Source organism: Syngnathus scovelli, chromosome 1 (assembly GCF_024217435.2).
Source record: "Syngnathus scovelli strain Florida chromosome 1, RoL_Ssco_1.2, whole genome shotgun sequence".
NCBI classification, from domain to species: Eukaryota; Metazoa; Chordata; class Actinopteri; order Syngnathiformes; family Syngnathidae; genus Syngnathus; species Syngnathus scovelli.
Genome location: NC_090847.1, coordinates 9,580,934 through 9,597,500, shown reverse-complemented (window position 1 = coordinate 9,597,500; position 16,567 = coordinate 9,580,934). Strand labels below are relative to the sequence as shown.

Below are 16,567 nucleotides of genomic sequence, written 5' to 3'. Positions count from 1 at the left end.
ATAGCCGAACAAAAGTACTTACTTCTGTTGCAGCATTCAGAGCTTCAGACATGAGTGTCTTGTACAATTTGTGGGTAAAGTCATTTGATTCAGTATGCTTGAAACATCGGCAACTTAGTACATCAAACCAAAAATTGGCCTTACACACATTTCATTTCCATTCATAGTATGTCATGTATATTTTCAACAAACGCCCTATAAGATCTTATGAAAAGGTTTGACACTCACACTGAGCAAGTATGCCTGACAGCGCAGTCTTGAATTTGTCTTTGGCTTCCTCCATCTCTTTCTCGTGTTGACTCTTCTCCGTCATCAGACGACGAATGTGGCTGTTGGATGACTGGATCATGGAGTAGAAGTTGTTGGCGTTACGGCGGTTGACCTCGCCGCGCTCCAGCCATGTCAGCAGCACGCGCACCGCCTCTGCAAACTTGCCGTCGTCTAGTTAAAAAAGGCAGTCGCGTGTGAGCAAGAGACTGTTGCTAGGGAGAGGCTTAACCAACTTGTTTGCTGCCTACAGAAAGCCATCACACCTCTGCTATCTGTGACATAAAAATGAATGTTCTTAAAACCTATAGTGTAGGTCCTACACCATTACACCATAGTAAAAAAAGGACACAACATATCAGCAGTCGATACAAAGAACACTATGCCAACCGACAAAAATGTTGGGAGGTTCTAGGGCTGCTTTCTGCTTTCAGGCCTGGATGACTTTCTGTGATTAATGGAACAATGAATTACGTGGTCATTCTACCCGTGAAAATCCAGGAAGAGACAGCGAGGAAGCGACTCATCACTTGATATCGCAAATGCTTGATTTCAACTGGTTCAGGGGGCAATTACTTTTTCACAGAGAGAGCCAGACAGATTCACAGTACTATATTTATGCTATCTAAAATTAATACAGAATCACATTTAATTAAAAAAAAAAAAACAAAAAAAAAACAGACAATGGATTTTGGGGAATTAACAAGGGCCCAAGTGGGCATGCTAACCTTTCAAATCAATATTTTTTCTCTTACTTTGATACAGAACAAAACATCCCTGAGGGTTTGAAAAGCGGTGTCAGGAAATATGAAACAAACCCATAGGGGTGACCTCAGATACCTCAAAGTTATTGTGCTTAAAAAATAAATCAATAGGGTTCTTGGCTCTGATATAGGCCTGCAAGTTTGATGGAACTTGCAGTGTCAATGAGAAGAGCGAAGGGAGGCCTTGCGGAAAAGATGAAAAATGAAACAAAAAACACAGGTGACTGAGTGGAAGGCCGGCCTATGGGATGAAAGGAAAAACACAAGCATACACGTGACAAATGGCCTTACACATAGAAGGAGGGGAGAAAAAGGTCATTTATAGACTGTCAGCTTGTAAAGTGCATCTGTGAGCTTGTTGCCATCAATAGCAAGGTTTGTTCTTTGGGAAGACAGGAAAAAGGGATTCGCTGCTGCTCAGTTTCAGGGAAAGCTTCATTTCACAAGAGCCAGTGCCAAGCGATTAAAAATAAATCATTGGCATTGGCCAAGAGAGGAGAGCCAAGAAAGACACAATGATGGAGAGCGGCTTTCAAGTGAAAGGGTGTTGTTCTGTTATCAGGTAGCCCGAGACTGAAAGAGAGCTGGAAGTGTCTGCCCTCATTAGGGAAACAAGTTTGTTCAGGCAGAAACACAGAGAAGACACTTCAGGAGTGTGGAGCAGAAGAGACAGGCTTGGAAATGGCTCGCTTTAGTCAGTGATCAAACTTGATGGATTTAACTTGTTACTGTTCAAGATTGGAACCTCCAAAGGGGAACGACTCAAAAAAATGGGCCACGATTTAGAGTCCATTCAGGTGAATGTGAATGGTTGACTCTGAACACAGCCATCGCCTTTTAAGAGTGTGTCAAGGTGGATGGAATCGTCATCAGTTCCAAACACCAGTCAGAATTAGCACAAAACCTGATGGCTTCTGCTAGAAAGAAAGTAAAGTCAGCAAAAGGCTGACTCAGCATGTGTAATATATTGTAACATTATAAATTTACTTCATTTGAGGTTAATTTGAGGCTCTTTAAATGGTGGCAGTTTTGTGCTGACTCGAGGGATGGCTGGTTAAATTGGAACACTTTCAAATGGTCCACTTAAAGTGGGTGTGCTAACTTGTGCAACTGCATTATCTCAGTTGTTTCCTCCCTCTTTCAAAGAGGGATATCGCTAAATTGAGTCGTGCAAGTTACAAGTCACAGTAAAATTTGAATCTTTGTCAATGTACAAAGATGTCAGAAACAATTTTGAAATGATTTATCTTGGTCTCATTTTTTTTACATCACAAAAACATGTAATTTGAACAGGGCTGTGTAGCCTTCATGACCACTGTATGTATACCTGTATTGCAATGTCTAATTAAATACTGCCTGTCTCAGAATATTCGGTATGAAGTATTCGGGCCACACAAAAAAAAAAAAACGAAAATAAAATAAAATTAATAGCACTAGAAAAATTTAATCATTAGGAAGCGGGTACACAAATAGTTTGGAATACTATGCTAATACTATGCTAATACTATGCAATGATGATTGACAATATTTTGCAATCTCATGAGAATTAATTGGCATTTTATCTTGAGAATAAAAAGGGAGGCAGAATACTAAGCAAATAACGTCACATTATGTGATTAAGTAAGCTCTGATTTCTTCATAAAAAAATGTGCAATTTCGTAATTATAAGTTAATTTAAATTTTTTATGAGGCATTACTTTCTTTAAAGCATGCATTTTTTGATACAAGGAAATGTAATTCAAGAAAGTGGGCCTGAGGAAAAGTTAATTTTTTTGCTCGATTGATTTACTTTCATTTGAATTTTTTAATAACCTTAGTATATAAGAAAAAATAATCTGCGGAGGGTAATGGGTAAATTTCTGAGAATAAAGTTATACTTTCAGAATTTTTTTTTTTTTTACGAATACTACAGGAATGAAGTTGTTACTGTATATTGTATTGTTTAGATATCTGTCGCTTTTGAAGCACAAACTTCTGTACAAATTATGATCACAGGAATATGAAGTCATACTTTTTCAGAGGACAACATCAGACTACTTTTATTCTTGTATGTCGGTTAAAAGTATACTTAACATTATTTTCTGTGGGAAAAGTTGTTTTGAAATTAGCACAACTCTGAAGTCAACCAGCATCCTGACACTGATTGGGTTTAATGTTGGAGGCTCCACAGCTTTTTTTATTTTATATTACACAATACAAACCTTTAATCTTGTCGCCCAGCTGGCTGCACTCGTGCTCTGAGAAGTGCACGATGGGGGGAGGCGAGGGCGGCCGTAGCCGGTCTTCCTCCATCTTGCGCCGGTGCCGCTCTTCTCTGGCCATCATGCGCTGGCGACACTCCCACTCGTAGAGGTCATCCCGGGCCTGGGCAAAGTCCACGTGGAGGCGGCCTGTGTCTTTTTTGTCCGTGCTGGAACCCAGACGGATCCGATAACCTTGAGAGACAACAGACGAGACCTCAGCAACTCAAAATACAATGCTGTGGGTAATATGAAGGACCAACAATCTGATGTAATTCCCCGCAGTGTTTTAGCGCAGTGGTGCCAATAGCTGTCAACTATTGAGATGTTTACAAAAATGCACATTAAGGTTTGGAGCAGATATTTGACAGTAAAAAGCAACATTGCTGAGCAAGGGTGTCAAAAAGCGAAAGAGAGTGAAAGAAAGTGCCGCAGTCACGGTTGCTTGGATGGCGACGAAGACTTTTTGACAGCTGTCGAATTTTTATAGCCCATTCACATGAAAGAGAGACATCATTTTCGCAATGCTGCCTTCAGACTTGTATGTATACCGCAATTTATAAATACACATATTTCGGGAAACCGCACAGCTCCTCATTGTAGGAATATCATTCCGCTGAGTCGAAGGATGAAACTGGAGACATGAAAGATGAAGAGACTCAGTCCATATTTTGCGCACCTTCCTCCTCACCCAATACAGCTCAGATTATCGTCCACAAATTGCGTTAGGGACATTTGAGACTATTGATTCTTACTGTCAGCCACCATCTTTGTTGCTTGTTGGCTACCTTTATTTCAGAGCTTGTAGAGACTTAATAAGAAACACAGCAGATTGTATAGATGAGTATAAAGTGTATAAAGAAAGTATTTATACAAGGGGTGTATGGGAGGTATACAGCTTGTGTACAGTATAAAGGGTGAACATGCAGTGCAGCACGGGTCACCGACCTTTTTGAAACTGAGAGCTACTTCTTAGATACTGAAGAATGTGAATTGCAACCACGTACTTGTGAAGTAACAAATTTGCTAGCTAAACGACCACTTCTATAGCATTCCTAGAAAATCACATCGCAAATTACCTGCATCGCAGGTAAACTATATTTATAAAAGGTACGATGGCTACTCATGTGGTCTTTGGGGACGATCTGGTGCCTTTGGGTACCATGTTGTTGACCCCTGCAGTATAGTAAATAGTGGGTGCACATGTGCCATCCCTAGGATAGAAGCTTATAGTTCAATTTACTATGTCCTTTTCTGCCCAGAGATGTTCCCATGCAATGTATGAGGTAAATACACCTGTCTGTGAGCATCTACGAAATTATCAACATCTGGTCTAACCCACCTCTTTGCAGATTTACACCACTTGTAGCTCCAGATTTGCGCTAGTCACAAGAACATAAGCCCATGTTGAAGGTGATTATAAATTACAGAAGGTGTTGTATAGCGACGAATAGAAGAGTAAACAATACATGCGTGGTGCATAAAGTTGACATTTTACATGGGGTACACAGTGTGTGTAGGTACAGTGGCGTATAGGGGATATACCGTATTTTCCGGACTATAAGTCGCTCCGGAGTATAAGTCGCACCAGCCATAAAATGCCCCAAAAAGTGAAAAAAAACATATATAAGTCGCTCCGGAGTATAAGTCGCATTTTGGGGGCAATTTATTCGACAAAATCCCACACCAAAAACAGTCATGAACGAGCAACAACAGACTAAACGATAGCAACAACAGGCTAAACGATAGGTATGCTAACGTGACAAACACAAACAAAGAGCTGAGAACGGGCCTGACGTAACATATAGAGTGATTAAGGACACCTATTACATGAATAACATGTTTATAAAACCATCAGTGTCACTCCAATTCATTAAATAGCAACAACAGGCTAAACGATAGGTATGCTAACGTGACAAACTCAAAGAGCTGAGAACGGGCCTGACATAACATATAGAGTGATTAAGGACAACTATTACATGAATAACATGTTTATAAAACCATCGGTGTCACTCCAATTCATTAAATAGCAACAACAGGCTAAACGATAGGTATGCTAACGTGACAAACACAAACAAAGAGCTGAGAACGGGCCTGACGTAACATATAGAGTGATTAAAGACAACTATTACATGAATAACATGTTTATAAAACCATCGGTGTCACTCCAATTCATTAAATCCATCGATCGTTCTTTGTCAACAATGGGTGCGCACGGCTGAGGGCGCTTGCGCTTCAAAATATTCCACAGGCTCATATAACGATAGATAAACTATATTTTAAATAACTATAATACAAGCCAATAATATTATCAAACCATCCGTGCACTTTAATTCCATTAAATCCATCGATCAAATTCCTCGTCCTTTGTCAACATCGCCGCGCGTGCGCCCTGACGTCAGCCTCGTCTTTATTCCACAGATCTACTATATAACTATATTGTAGCGTTAACAAAGTACAAGGATAGACGTAGGTTTGGTAAACGGCTCTTTATTAAACAAAACAAACTTCCAAGCGTGTGGCGGCGTGGACTTCCAGACAGACCGGGCGTGCGTAATGGCCATGTCCGAGCCCCGCGCACCGTTCGCGGACAGCCACTCGGCCGAGCGTCGGCCCCCGACTCAGTAGAGACCGGGCGTGCGTAAAAGCCATAATAGTTTTTCAAACCTTCTATGTCACTCCAAATCCTTAATTCCTTCAAACTCTTTGTCCTCCGTGTCACTTAGAAATGATCACCGCTAATGATGGTAGTCCTTGTGTGGGCACGTTTGTATGTAAACAACCGGCGCGCCGCGCTACTGACGTCACTTGAAATAGTAATCCATTGGTACATCACGGTTCTCCAAACTTTCTTTCTGCTGCTCGATTACTGTTTTCAGCTGCATATTTTACAACTTGAAGTTTGTAACCTGCAAAATATGAGTTTCTTTTTGGTGCCATTTTTCTTAAGCCCACCCAGTTGATGAGTCACGGCCAACGGTAAAATTTAGAGCGCCCTCATCCAGTTTCGTCTGAAAATATAATTTTTTTTGGTTGTTTTATCAAAGTCAAAGTCTGCTTTATCGTCGATATATTTTTTTATATACTAAGACACACAAAGAGATTGAAATTACATTTCCACTATCCCTCGGTGAGATAGTACACATATGCATACAAGCAACACAAAAAAAACCAAGAAGGCACTAACAATGAATAAATAAGAGTATTGAATAAATGATAAATAAACAAATAATAAAAAATAATAATAATAAATATAAGAGGAGCAAAAATGGAGCAAGTGTACATACAGCAGACAGTGGACTTGGATATGGTGCTTTAAAGTGTTAATTGCTTTATTTGATGTTTTCTCTATTTTTTATGTTTTGAATATGTTCAAGATAAAGAAATAAAAGCATGTGAAGTGATCAACTATACTAAAAATAACATGGGAAGTGGTCAACTATACTTGTAAGTGATGTCTTAATGATCAAGTAAAAATTTGTGAAAAAAAACCATATATAAGTCGCTCCTGAGTATAAGTCGCCCCCCCACCCAAACTATGAAAAAAACCGCGACTTATAGTCCGGAAATTACGGTAGTTTGTGAACAGAGGATATATAAAAGGCATACTGTGGATAGAGTGCTGAAGGTGTACGGAGAGTGCATACAGTGATGTAAAGAATGTACGGAGGGTGTATGAAGACATCACAGAGCCTGTTCAAACTGTATACAGAGGGCGTACAGAGCTACGTATCGCATAATGGTAAACAAAAGGTGTAAATATACAAGGTTGTATAAGTGTATACAGAGTGTTGAGTGGGCGTGTGTACAGAGTATATAGAGAGAGATCCAGTGCAGTACAATATGGGATAAAACATCCAGAGAATTGGAGAGGATAAGGAGGTATCAACAGACCGCCTGTGGTTCTTAACAATGACATGATATTAGTGATGACGTTAACTCTGGACATTAATTATTCATTTACATTCAGTTTTCCCTCATGGTGACTCATGAATTTAGAAGTCCTTTTCATGAGCAAATTCTTGTTGAAATGGTTCAGAGTATATTTTCATCCGGGTGCGCTCCAATAATACACTGCGATGGTGTCCAGTGTGTATGACTCACTCAATTCACATCACTAGAGACAGTAGAAGTGGCAGTGCCAGTGGTTTGTAATTGGGCAGGGATTGCGCAAACAGGAAAAGAAATGAGCTCGAGGTCGGGGGCTTAAAGATAGGTCTGATGTGCAATATAGCAGTACTTCAATATTTCATGTCGGGAGATCTCAGTGTTCAGGCTGCAGTGTATGTGCAGTGTGCGCACACTACTGTCTAATACTACATGAACTGGATCTCAACTTGACACACACAACAACCATAGTCAAAGTCACATGACCACACCCATAAGGAAGCTTCAGGCTGTTTGCTGCCACTATCAGTTGAAGTTTACGGTTTGGGTAAATATAAAACAAAGCAAATGCAAATTAGACGTGTATTTTAAATAACCAGATAGCGTGACATGAAATAAGTCTCTTTAGCATAATGCCAACAAGAAATGCAAAAGACCATGGAAAAGACCATAGAAGGATTTCCGAACAGAACCGTGTTGCAGTGATATAGTTGTTTAAGCAACAAATATTTTAACACAAACGCTGAAGCAACACAAGTTGACAGAATATCTAGCAATACTCAAAGCCATGTATTTTTTATCCTCTGATAAAAACGACTAATATTATTGCAGCTTATAGTAATTTCATGTAAATGTGCAATTCTTATTGGGGTTTTTTATCTGCACTATCCTACCACTTGTGGTCGGTGGCTAAAAAAGTAGTATTTGGCATAAAGGAATATGTTTGAGTGCTATATCCAGATTCTTCTAAGATATTTGGATTATAAAGAGGAACCAATTTCAGCCAGGCTTGTTAGCGGAAGGTAAAGGAAATATTAGCAAGGCGTGAATTCCTCTTTTTTTGCTGTTTGGTGTTCGCTGTGAATAGGTTTACTCACTTACTGTGAGGTGGTTTACAGTGGTGGTAATGCTAGTAATCAGAAAATCCAGACAACTTCACCATCTGCATTAATTACATCAACGTTCTTTTCACGATCCAAAGCAAGCTAAAGTGCTGAAAAATGACGATCCCTTGGCTGACGTGTTATTAATCATTTCAACTTCCTTGCGCCAACGCTCGATGAATCACACGTCAATAGTTTTGGAAGACAGATGGTGTGGGATACTACAATACCCATGAGTCTCGGCTCGCGTTGCTGTGCAGAGGCAGGTGTGAATCAGCATTGCGGCAAATAGGCTCTTTATGTCCCAGCTGGTAAATTTAGGATCTGCAGCCACGATAAGTCATGTGTGGTGTCATCCTTGCTGAATGAATCAGACGTTGATCCACAATCTCGGACGATTCTTGCGAGTTGCTCATCATCGAGTCAACGACCTTGACAACACCGGGTGCCAATTAGAAGTAGTTTATTAGACAGGAGGCCTTTATTTGTCTACTTATTTCCATCTATCCACCCATGGATTGTTCTCAATCATTCAGGTTTACATTCACATCAATGGAAAATTGATGGTACGTGAAGAAATGATCTACAAACTATGCTAGTTCAAGAGATTGACTATATATGCAATCAAACATTGGGTTTCTTTTCAAACATTTATTCTGACGCAATTTGTATTTAATTTATATGTGCAATCAATTTGAATAATTAATTAAGCACTTGAAAATTGTTAAATCATGGATATTTTGTTTTCATCCAGCAGTATCTAGATTATTTTCAGGCAGTATTTGAGAATATTTATGTAACTACAGGTAACTTTTAGGAAATATTCTAAAAGCATTTAGGTAACTTTTTGGGTCCATTCTTGTAGATTTATTAATGCTTATCTCTTTGAAGTACTCATACATACAGAAAGTAAAAGCACCAATTTTCACTCTTGATAGAGGCATTAGTTCACCAATAAATTACATTTGGCAATTAGTGGAGAAGATCAACCCGCGGATGTGACCAAACACGTGTGCCTTAGTAAAGATCTATGCACCATGCAGCTTAAGTAATGCACCCCATTGTGGGTCAATACCTGATCAACCATTGTGATTAACCATCAATCAATCAAATAGAAACACATTGATAATGATATCAGTGCAATTGTTGATATATTAGTACCAATAGATCACAGAAAGATGAATGAATGCAAGATTCATCCGTCAACTGATTGCATTACTCATGTGTCAACAAAAATAGTTGGATCAGTTTTGAGGAAACTATGATGTTCACACTTGAAGCCATCATTATGGATTTTTAAAAGGTCAGGAAATGTAACGTTTCCATCAATCAATGGCGGAAAAAAACTGCCGCCAACAATAATGGCAAGGCTGACAAATGTTCCTTACCAGACAGGAAAAGGGCTTTGTCCACCGTGAACTCCTCTGCGAATCGAATATGGCAGAAGTTCTTCTTGCTTTTTCGAATGGCCGTGATATCGCCGCACTGTCCGAACACCTCCATGATGAGCTGTTCGTTGGCATTCTCAGGCAGGCCGCCGACAAACACCGTTTTACAACCAGGAGGACGCTCTCTAGTTGCTGGAGGCGGGAGATCTGTTGGTTGTAAAAGAAAGGCTGGACTGACAACTGGAGATGGGAATAGTAAACAATCAATTTTCCCCCTTTCACAGGAGTACAAACCAATTAATCATTTATTCCGAGCAAGAACATTGCGTGAAGATTAAACTGTTGAGACAACTTTGGCAGGCAATAAAATCCAAGTCACAACAGTATTTTACTATTGAAAGCAGGGAAGGGAGCAGTAGCGACAATTGAAAAATACTAAATAATTTAATACTTTGTGCTTGAAACACCAACATCTGAATAATGTCTCTTCTATCGGGCTCAATAAAAAGATGTTCGAAAGCTGCAATACATCAAACTGAAGAGGGGAAAAAAGTGATAGCCTACATTGTAATTCAAAAGCACAACAAAAATCCATTAAGGCGTTCAAGGAAAAGAGGAAACAAAAACAGCAAATACCAAAGAAAACAATCTAAATTATCCAGTTCTTGTCACATATTGCCATCAAAAGCCAAAGACATGAATAGTTATGACTTGGGAGCAATGGCTTCTTGAGTGTATTTGTAAGATTAATGCAACGAGTTAAACATCCCATGCATGAAAATGAACCACGTTTAAAGCCCGTCCGCACGGCAGCAATCACTTATCCAAAGCAGACGAGTGTTGACGGATCTCCACTCCGACAAATCAGCCACAGTCGATGTGATTGGAGGAGTGGACAACGGGAGAATCGTTTAATCAAAGGCACGTCAAGGATGCTTTTCGCTCTCTCGCGAAAGCTTTGCTGGCTTTCAGACAACCGGATTTGAATACTTTTTAAAGAACAACAACCCCTAATTGCATTCGAGGGTGTTCCTTCATTTGCATCATTGTCGCCAGAGACAAAACTTATTTTAAAGGCTTTAAATTTGATATTCGGTAGGTTTTACTCTCATTGATGGATTGAAATTTTGACAAAAATTAGGTAATGGCCTTTTCCCACTGCATGGTACCTAGTCAGCTTGACACATTCATTATTATTGCTTTTCCATCAGCAAAATCGAGTACTGTTAGTCTGTCGATATGTTGCTGCACCATTTGTGTGCAAATATTAAAGGCTGACAACACAATGACAAGGAAGTGTGGTTGTTTGTAATGGACAACATGCAACTCTCTGTTTGATGTTCAGTTTGACAGATTTGGACTAACTCATATACAGATGACTTTTTATATTATGAAAATTAGGTCAAACGGGGAGGCAAAGGGATCTGCATGTGTTGGGCCAGACTGTGAAAAGGTAAGATGAAAGTCAGGAGAAAGTAGGTAATGCACAGCGACGGTGAGGTTATTCACAGCGAGGAGATGGAGGAGGAAAATGAACCTTCAAGGAGGGGGGGGGGGGGGGGGGGGGGGGCGCAGGTTTTAACACTCAGCTAAAGGTCAGTCAGAGGGGACGCTGTGCGAGCAGTTAAGACAAAGGAGGGCTGATGGAAACCATATGCAATGCTGTTCCATGGACACTAAGCACCTGCACGTAGTTTGTTTCATTACTGCGTTTCTTGTGCTACGAGTCATTTTTGAAATGATACGATACCAAAATACTGTCGGAAATTCTTCATGTCACAATTAAGGAGGAACGATGCAGTCAAAGCAAAGTGCTGCACTCATTTCATGCTCTGTTTATTTTCCTCATTTTGTTTTGTGCACGCATAAAACCCTCTCCACGACGTACATTTAACACATTTACGCCACGGATTTCCTCCTTTTCTGAGATTCGGTTGCTCAACAGTAATTGTGCTTCCACACAAAGGGGAAAAATATCAAGTGTATTAAGTATCAAGTTTGGCAATATACAAGCATACCGATACCGTTCAGATAATAGTACGCAAATAGAGGCTATTTTTTGATGAAAATTGTGTGCGTATCTCGTAATGTACATAAACAGTGATATCGCAATTTTGTTTTACAATTGTGATGAAAATGTGTTTTATGTAATAAGATGTTAAAACACAAAAACAAACTTGTTGGACTTCTCCACTCAAATATAACACTTTACAGATGACCAACTATTGATTACTGACATTTTAACACCTCAAACCATGGACTGGATGCAGGCTGGACATCTCTGTTTGCCAGCCGAGGTGAGGTCATCATTCATTTTAAAGAGCAGAATTTGCATTCGGGCATTGTGGTGTCATGTCATGTCTGTGTTTGCGCCTTAAAGTATCTCCACACAGCTGCCATGGCTGCTACTCCAGGGAGGTAAAAGCATATCGGTGTTGTAGTATCAGAGCATTTTTACGCGCGTTGTAGTATCAGCGCCAATACCGACACTGGTATTGGTCCAAACACAATTATTTTATTATATGTCATAGGTCATTTCAGCTGCCATGCTGAATTGAAGCAAGAGTATCTATATCTATAATCTTGGCAAAAAAATACAAGCGGATTTTTCCTGATTGGAGGTAATTTATCTTGATTAGTGCAATCCATTCCGCCAAATTGGAAAATTAAACCCGAACATGTCTTGGACAGGTGGTGTCATTCTATCCCATACAAATATTTGAGAGGTATTATACGACAGGTCAACATTATACCATGGACCCAATTCCCAGTCCTTAAGGTTACATTCCCCAGACACCCAGAATTCTTGCTTTTCAATCTTAGGTAGGATGTTAAACCCATCCGGAATTTCTAGGAGGATTCCAGGACACATTTCTCCTGATACATTCCAACCGGCTCAATTAAATGTTAAAGAGGTGCCATTCGCTCACAAGGATGTCCCAAGATGAACTCAGACTCTGATGCGACCCTCAATCATGAGCTCTAAGAGCACAGAGATGAGAAACCGGCAATGACTTACAACAAAAGGTCTGCAGATCCAATTGAACCGCCGGACGCTGCGATATGCATTTAAAGTACGAATCTATGGAACTCAAACAATCCAACCACGAGCTGTATATCAAGACTGTTACAGTTTATTATCGTCAATATATTACTCCTGCTGATTTGAGTGGGGTATTTGCATATTCACAAGGGTTCTGCTTTGCAAATATCTCATTGATATTCAAGGAGAAAGGAATTCTGCAGTCCCACCTTGAAATAAATGCTTGTAATAACGAAGGGAGATTTGCTGCAGTTTGCCAAGGTGACTCCAGATCATCTAGTTTAACGATTTGTGATATTTGCGGCCCAGCCTGCTAGAGCTACTTTTGGAACTTCTTGTAGCGAGGAAGAAATTCTTGCTGTTATATTTTGGTGAGGAGGTGTATAAAGGTGAAACCTTCATAAAAATGATCAGTATGCAGAAAGATAAAAATCAAGAACTGATGCAAACTGGATGAAAGAAGTGGCGTAATTTCCCGGAGCATGAAAATGGAAAAAACATTGCGGTGTGAAAACAGGACAAATTCTACCACCAACTGTTGTTACAGATGGCGTTGTCTCCACATCAAGTAAGCTACAGCCCAGGGATTCCATTTACAACATTCAGGATACCACACTATAATTCAGCTGTGAGGCTGTTTACGTGCCTTGATAGGTGCTGCTGTTTTGAGAAACAACAGCGTTCAAATGGCCTTAGCAATGTTTTAATCACTTGTTAGAAATTGTAACTTAGAATTATAAAATGCATTCTCTGTTAATTTAGGGAATATTTTGTTTCAGTGTGAGGATGATAAAATAGACCTTGTCCACCCCCCAATATTGTATTATCATTCTGTATTAGCACAGTAGGGGTGTAACAAAACCAACTTGAATTGGGAATTCAGTTATTATTTATTTGAACCATGAGTTTAATTGAACCATCCGTGCTGCCGAAGAGTTAAAGTGAAAGCAAAAACTTGTCTTTTTTGACGCAAATCAAGTCTATCATCTGTTTCTCTAGATGTCGGCTTCTTGGTCGGCTCACCGGGAGATTAAGTGCTTTACGTGACATATTGTGAGATGTGATGAGAGCCGGGGACAGACGGCGAGAGGAAAAATAGAAAATGGGACCTGAAAAAAAAAGTCCATAATCAGTGATAAATAAAACAACATAGAGGTCCAAAATAGACTCTGGCTTGAGGCAGCATAATGGTTGTTTTATACAGGAAAAGCCAGACTTTAATAAATCACCTTTTCCCACTACCACATACAGTACTTTCAAAAGCAGTTTACCATAACGCCACAATGTGTTTATTTAGCTAAACCCTCAAATGTGACACCATCTTTTATCTCCTTGAAGACGACGATAAGTTTCGATGAGCAAACTTTTCTTCAGAAAATGAGCCAAGGTGCTAACCAGTGACAGCGCTGCCGTTGTGAGGTGGAAGGGAGATAAATCGGGCTTTTCACTTGTAGTCTGACTAAACAAACGAGACCTGAAAATATCACAAGCTTGCTTTTATGTGTGACTGTGAACCCTCATTATGGGCTGACTTGATGCTAAGAGAACAGCGGCACATGTTTTATCTCTTAGAATAACTGCTTAAGTCAGAACTGAACCCACTTTCTTTTTCCCCTTGCATTGGAAGGCTAAATATTCACTCACATCCAGAGAATGCTCTCAACTAGGTCTCCGCGAAACTGCATTTGCCTCCCAAAAAAGAAATTTAGAGGATATAGTATTTCTGCTCACCAAACTTGGTTAACTTCATTGACGCATGTTTCCCCTGAAAAATCTCAATAATTTATTACCAATTGTTATTGAGATTTAATTTGTGGTTATGAGCACGATCCTGAATGTAAAAAGGCAGACTAGCGGTGACAGCAAAGGTGTGATGATAACCGTAATAGCAAAAAACAGGAATAATATGCAACATAGGAAAGGGTCTGTCTGCTCAGTAACACAATCACATATCAATTTACATACACAAATGATTTGAAATGATTCTAATGTAAGTTGCAAGTGCGACTCACACATAGTGGCTAATGACTAGAATGAAAATAACCGCAGAGACTTGACATATTTTACGGGCTTATTTGTTATTAGCTTATACTCATTCGACCCTGTGAAATATGAATTATATTAACGCAGTTTAGCCAATGGCGGTTGTTTGAATATTTTCATCATAGATATGTGTAAACTGCATGTGTGCACCAAAGTGCCCCTTTCCAAGGTAAAAACAACAGACGTCAGCCATGTGACAATACTTCAAATATGTGATGGAGTTGAATGAAAATTATGTCATAATCAATAAAATTACATAATAAAAGTACATTTACGTCAACTATGCAATGTGAATAATATGATGAAGAATCAGTACTTGGTAGTCAAATTTAATGCTCAACATTGTCATATTTGCATAGACTCTGATGCTTTTTGCTTTTTCATCGTCTTAATAGTAAAACTGACTACAGAAACTGTGCAGAGGTGCATGCAGTAAGCATGACTTACTGGGGTTGGGGGGAAAGAGGGTGCAGCTCTTGCAGTGAATGATCTCCTTGACGACGGGCACGTCGTGCGACAGGGGTGCAGGCACCATGCCCAGGCCGGGCATCAAGGGGTTGATAGGAGTGATCCCGGCCATCATCCCGAGGCTGGGGTCAAAGTCTGCAATAAAGGAAGACGCCAGGATCAGCTCTTGCAGCAATTTCTCACACAGTGACACTTCATCATATATTGATCATATTTTTCTTCACAGTTTAAAAAATTCATTGTGAATTGATTGTGTGGTTATTCCAATTCATGACTTAATAATGCGGTAAACAATATACATTATTAAAATGTTAGCTTGGTAAGTCCCTTGCGTGACACCTTTGACTGTTGCAGTTAGAAGTACTATTTTCTTCTCTACAACTACAATAATAAACATGGTAACTAGTTATTTTAAGTCACCTCTGACTGTCAGAATAAATGGAGCAGTATTATTTTCAACAGTCATTTTATTTTAACACAACTCAATTAGATCGTGCATGTATACTTACTGCTATGCACAGTGAGTGCATAAAACATTTGGCTAACAACTACCACAATTGCTGTTTTGGTACCTCTTCAAATAAGCTTGTTCAGTGCAACAGTCGTTACTTCCAACAATCATCTGGATTGTTATTTCATTTTACATTATATAGTATAATTAGGTTTCTTGTGACCATAAGAGGGCCGTGAACGCTTTGAAAGAAAACAAATAATGTGTAAAAACATTTATTTCATCATCATTCCAAATTTGATATTTGGTACTCAAATAGAATTTTTTTTCATTTCTCATTTTTTTTATTTTGAGAAAATGACATCACATGCATGTAAAATGTATTTGAAATTAAATATATATGTAAGTCAATAAATGTATTCTTCATACATTGTTTATTATTTTCATACAGATTAATTTACTTGTGAAATAATTTTGAAACACTTGTGGAAAAAATGGATTTCTATTCAAATGTCATGCACTTTTCATAACATGGGTTTAGCAGTATTGTGACAGATATATTCTAGGACTTCAACGATAACTTTTTTACTATTTGGACCATACAATGACAAATATATCGCTGCCATTAACAAGCAGACTCATTTGGATGAGCAGTAAATCCCATGCAGGCCAAGTTACATAATATATAGCACTAAATGGAAATAGAGCCTATAATTCCTTAAAAATGAAGGGAGTGGGAGAATAGAGGCATTAGCACATTAAAGGTGCAGACTTGAAATAGATCCCTGGAGCCAGAGAGGATGTAATAAATACGCAAGTTATAAAACAAGCTGCTATAATGAGTGGAGAGAAATAGTCGTTTGCAAATTGTATCAGGCAACGGTGCTTTGCCAATAAATCCCTTTGAATTGA

The 16,567-nt window shown here is 39.2% G+C and overlaps 1 protein-coding gene across 8 annotated transcripts in view; it reads right to left on the bottom strand.

Annotated features, from left to right (window-relative positions):
- Nucleotides 1-16,567, bottom strand: part of enox2 (ecto-NOX disulfide-thiol exchanger 2) — a 158,288-nt gene that overhangs the window by 20,577 nt on the left and 121,144 nt on the right. For all 8 annotated transcript variants that reach the window (XM_049747624.2, XM_049747891.2, XM_049748128.2 and 5 more), the window contains 4 exons: nucleotides 15,184-15,339; nucleotides 9,651-9,857; nucleotides 3,233-3,466; nucleotides 229-441 (listed from right to left, as the gene is read on the bottom strand). In XM_049747624.2, the coding sequence (XP_049603581.1) occupies nucleotides 229-441; nucleotides 3,233-3,466; nucleotides 9,651-9,857; nucleotides 15,184-15,339 (810 nt within the window). The remainder of the gene's footprint in view (nucleotides 1-228; nucleotides 442-3,232; nucleotides 3,467-9,650; nucleotides 9,858-15,183; nucleotides 15,340-16,567) is intronic.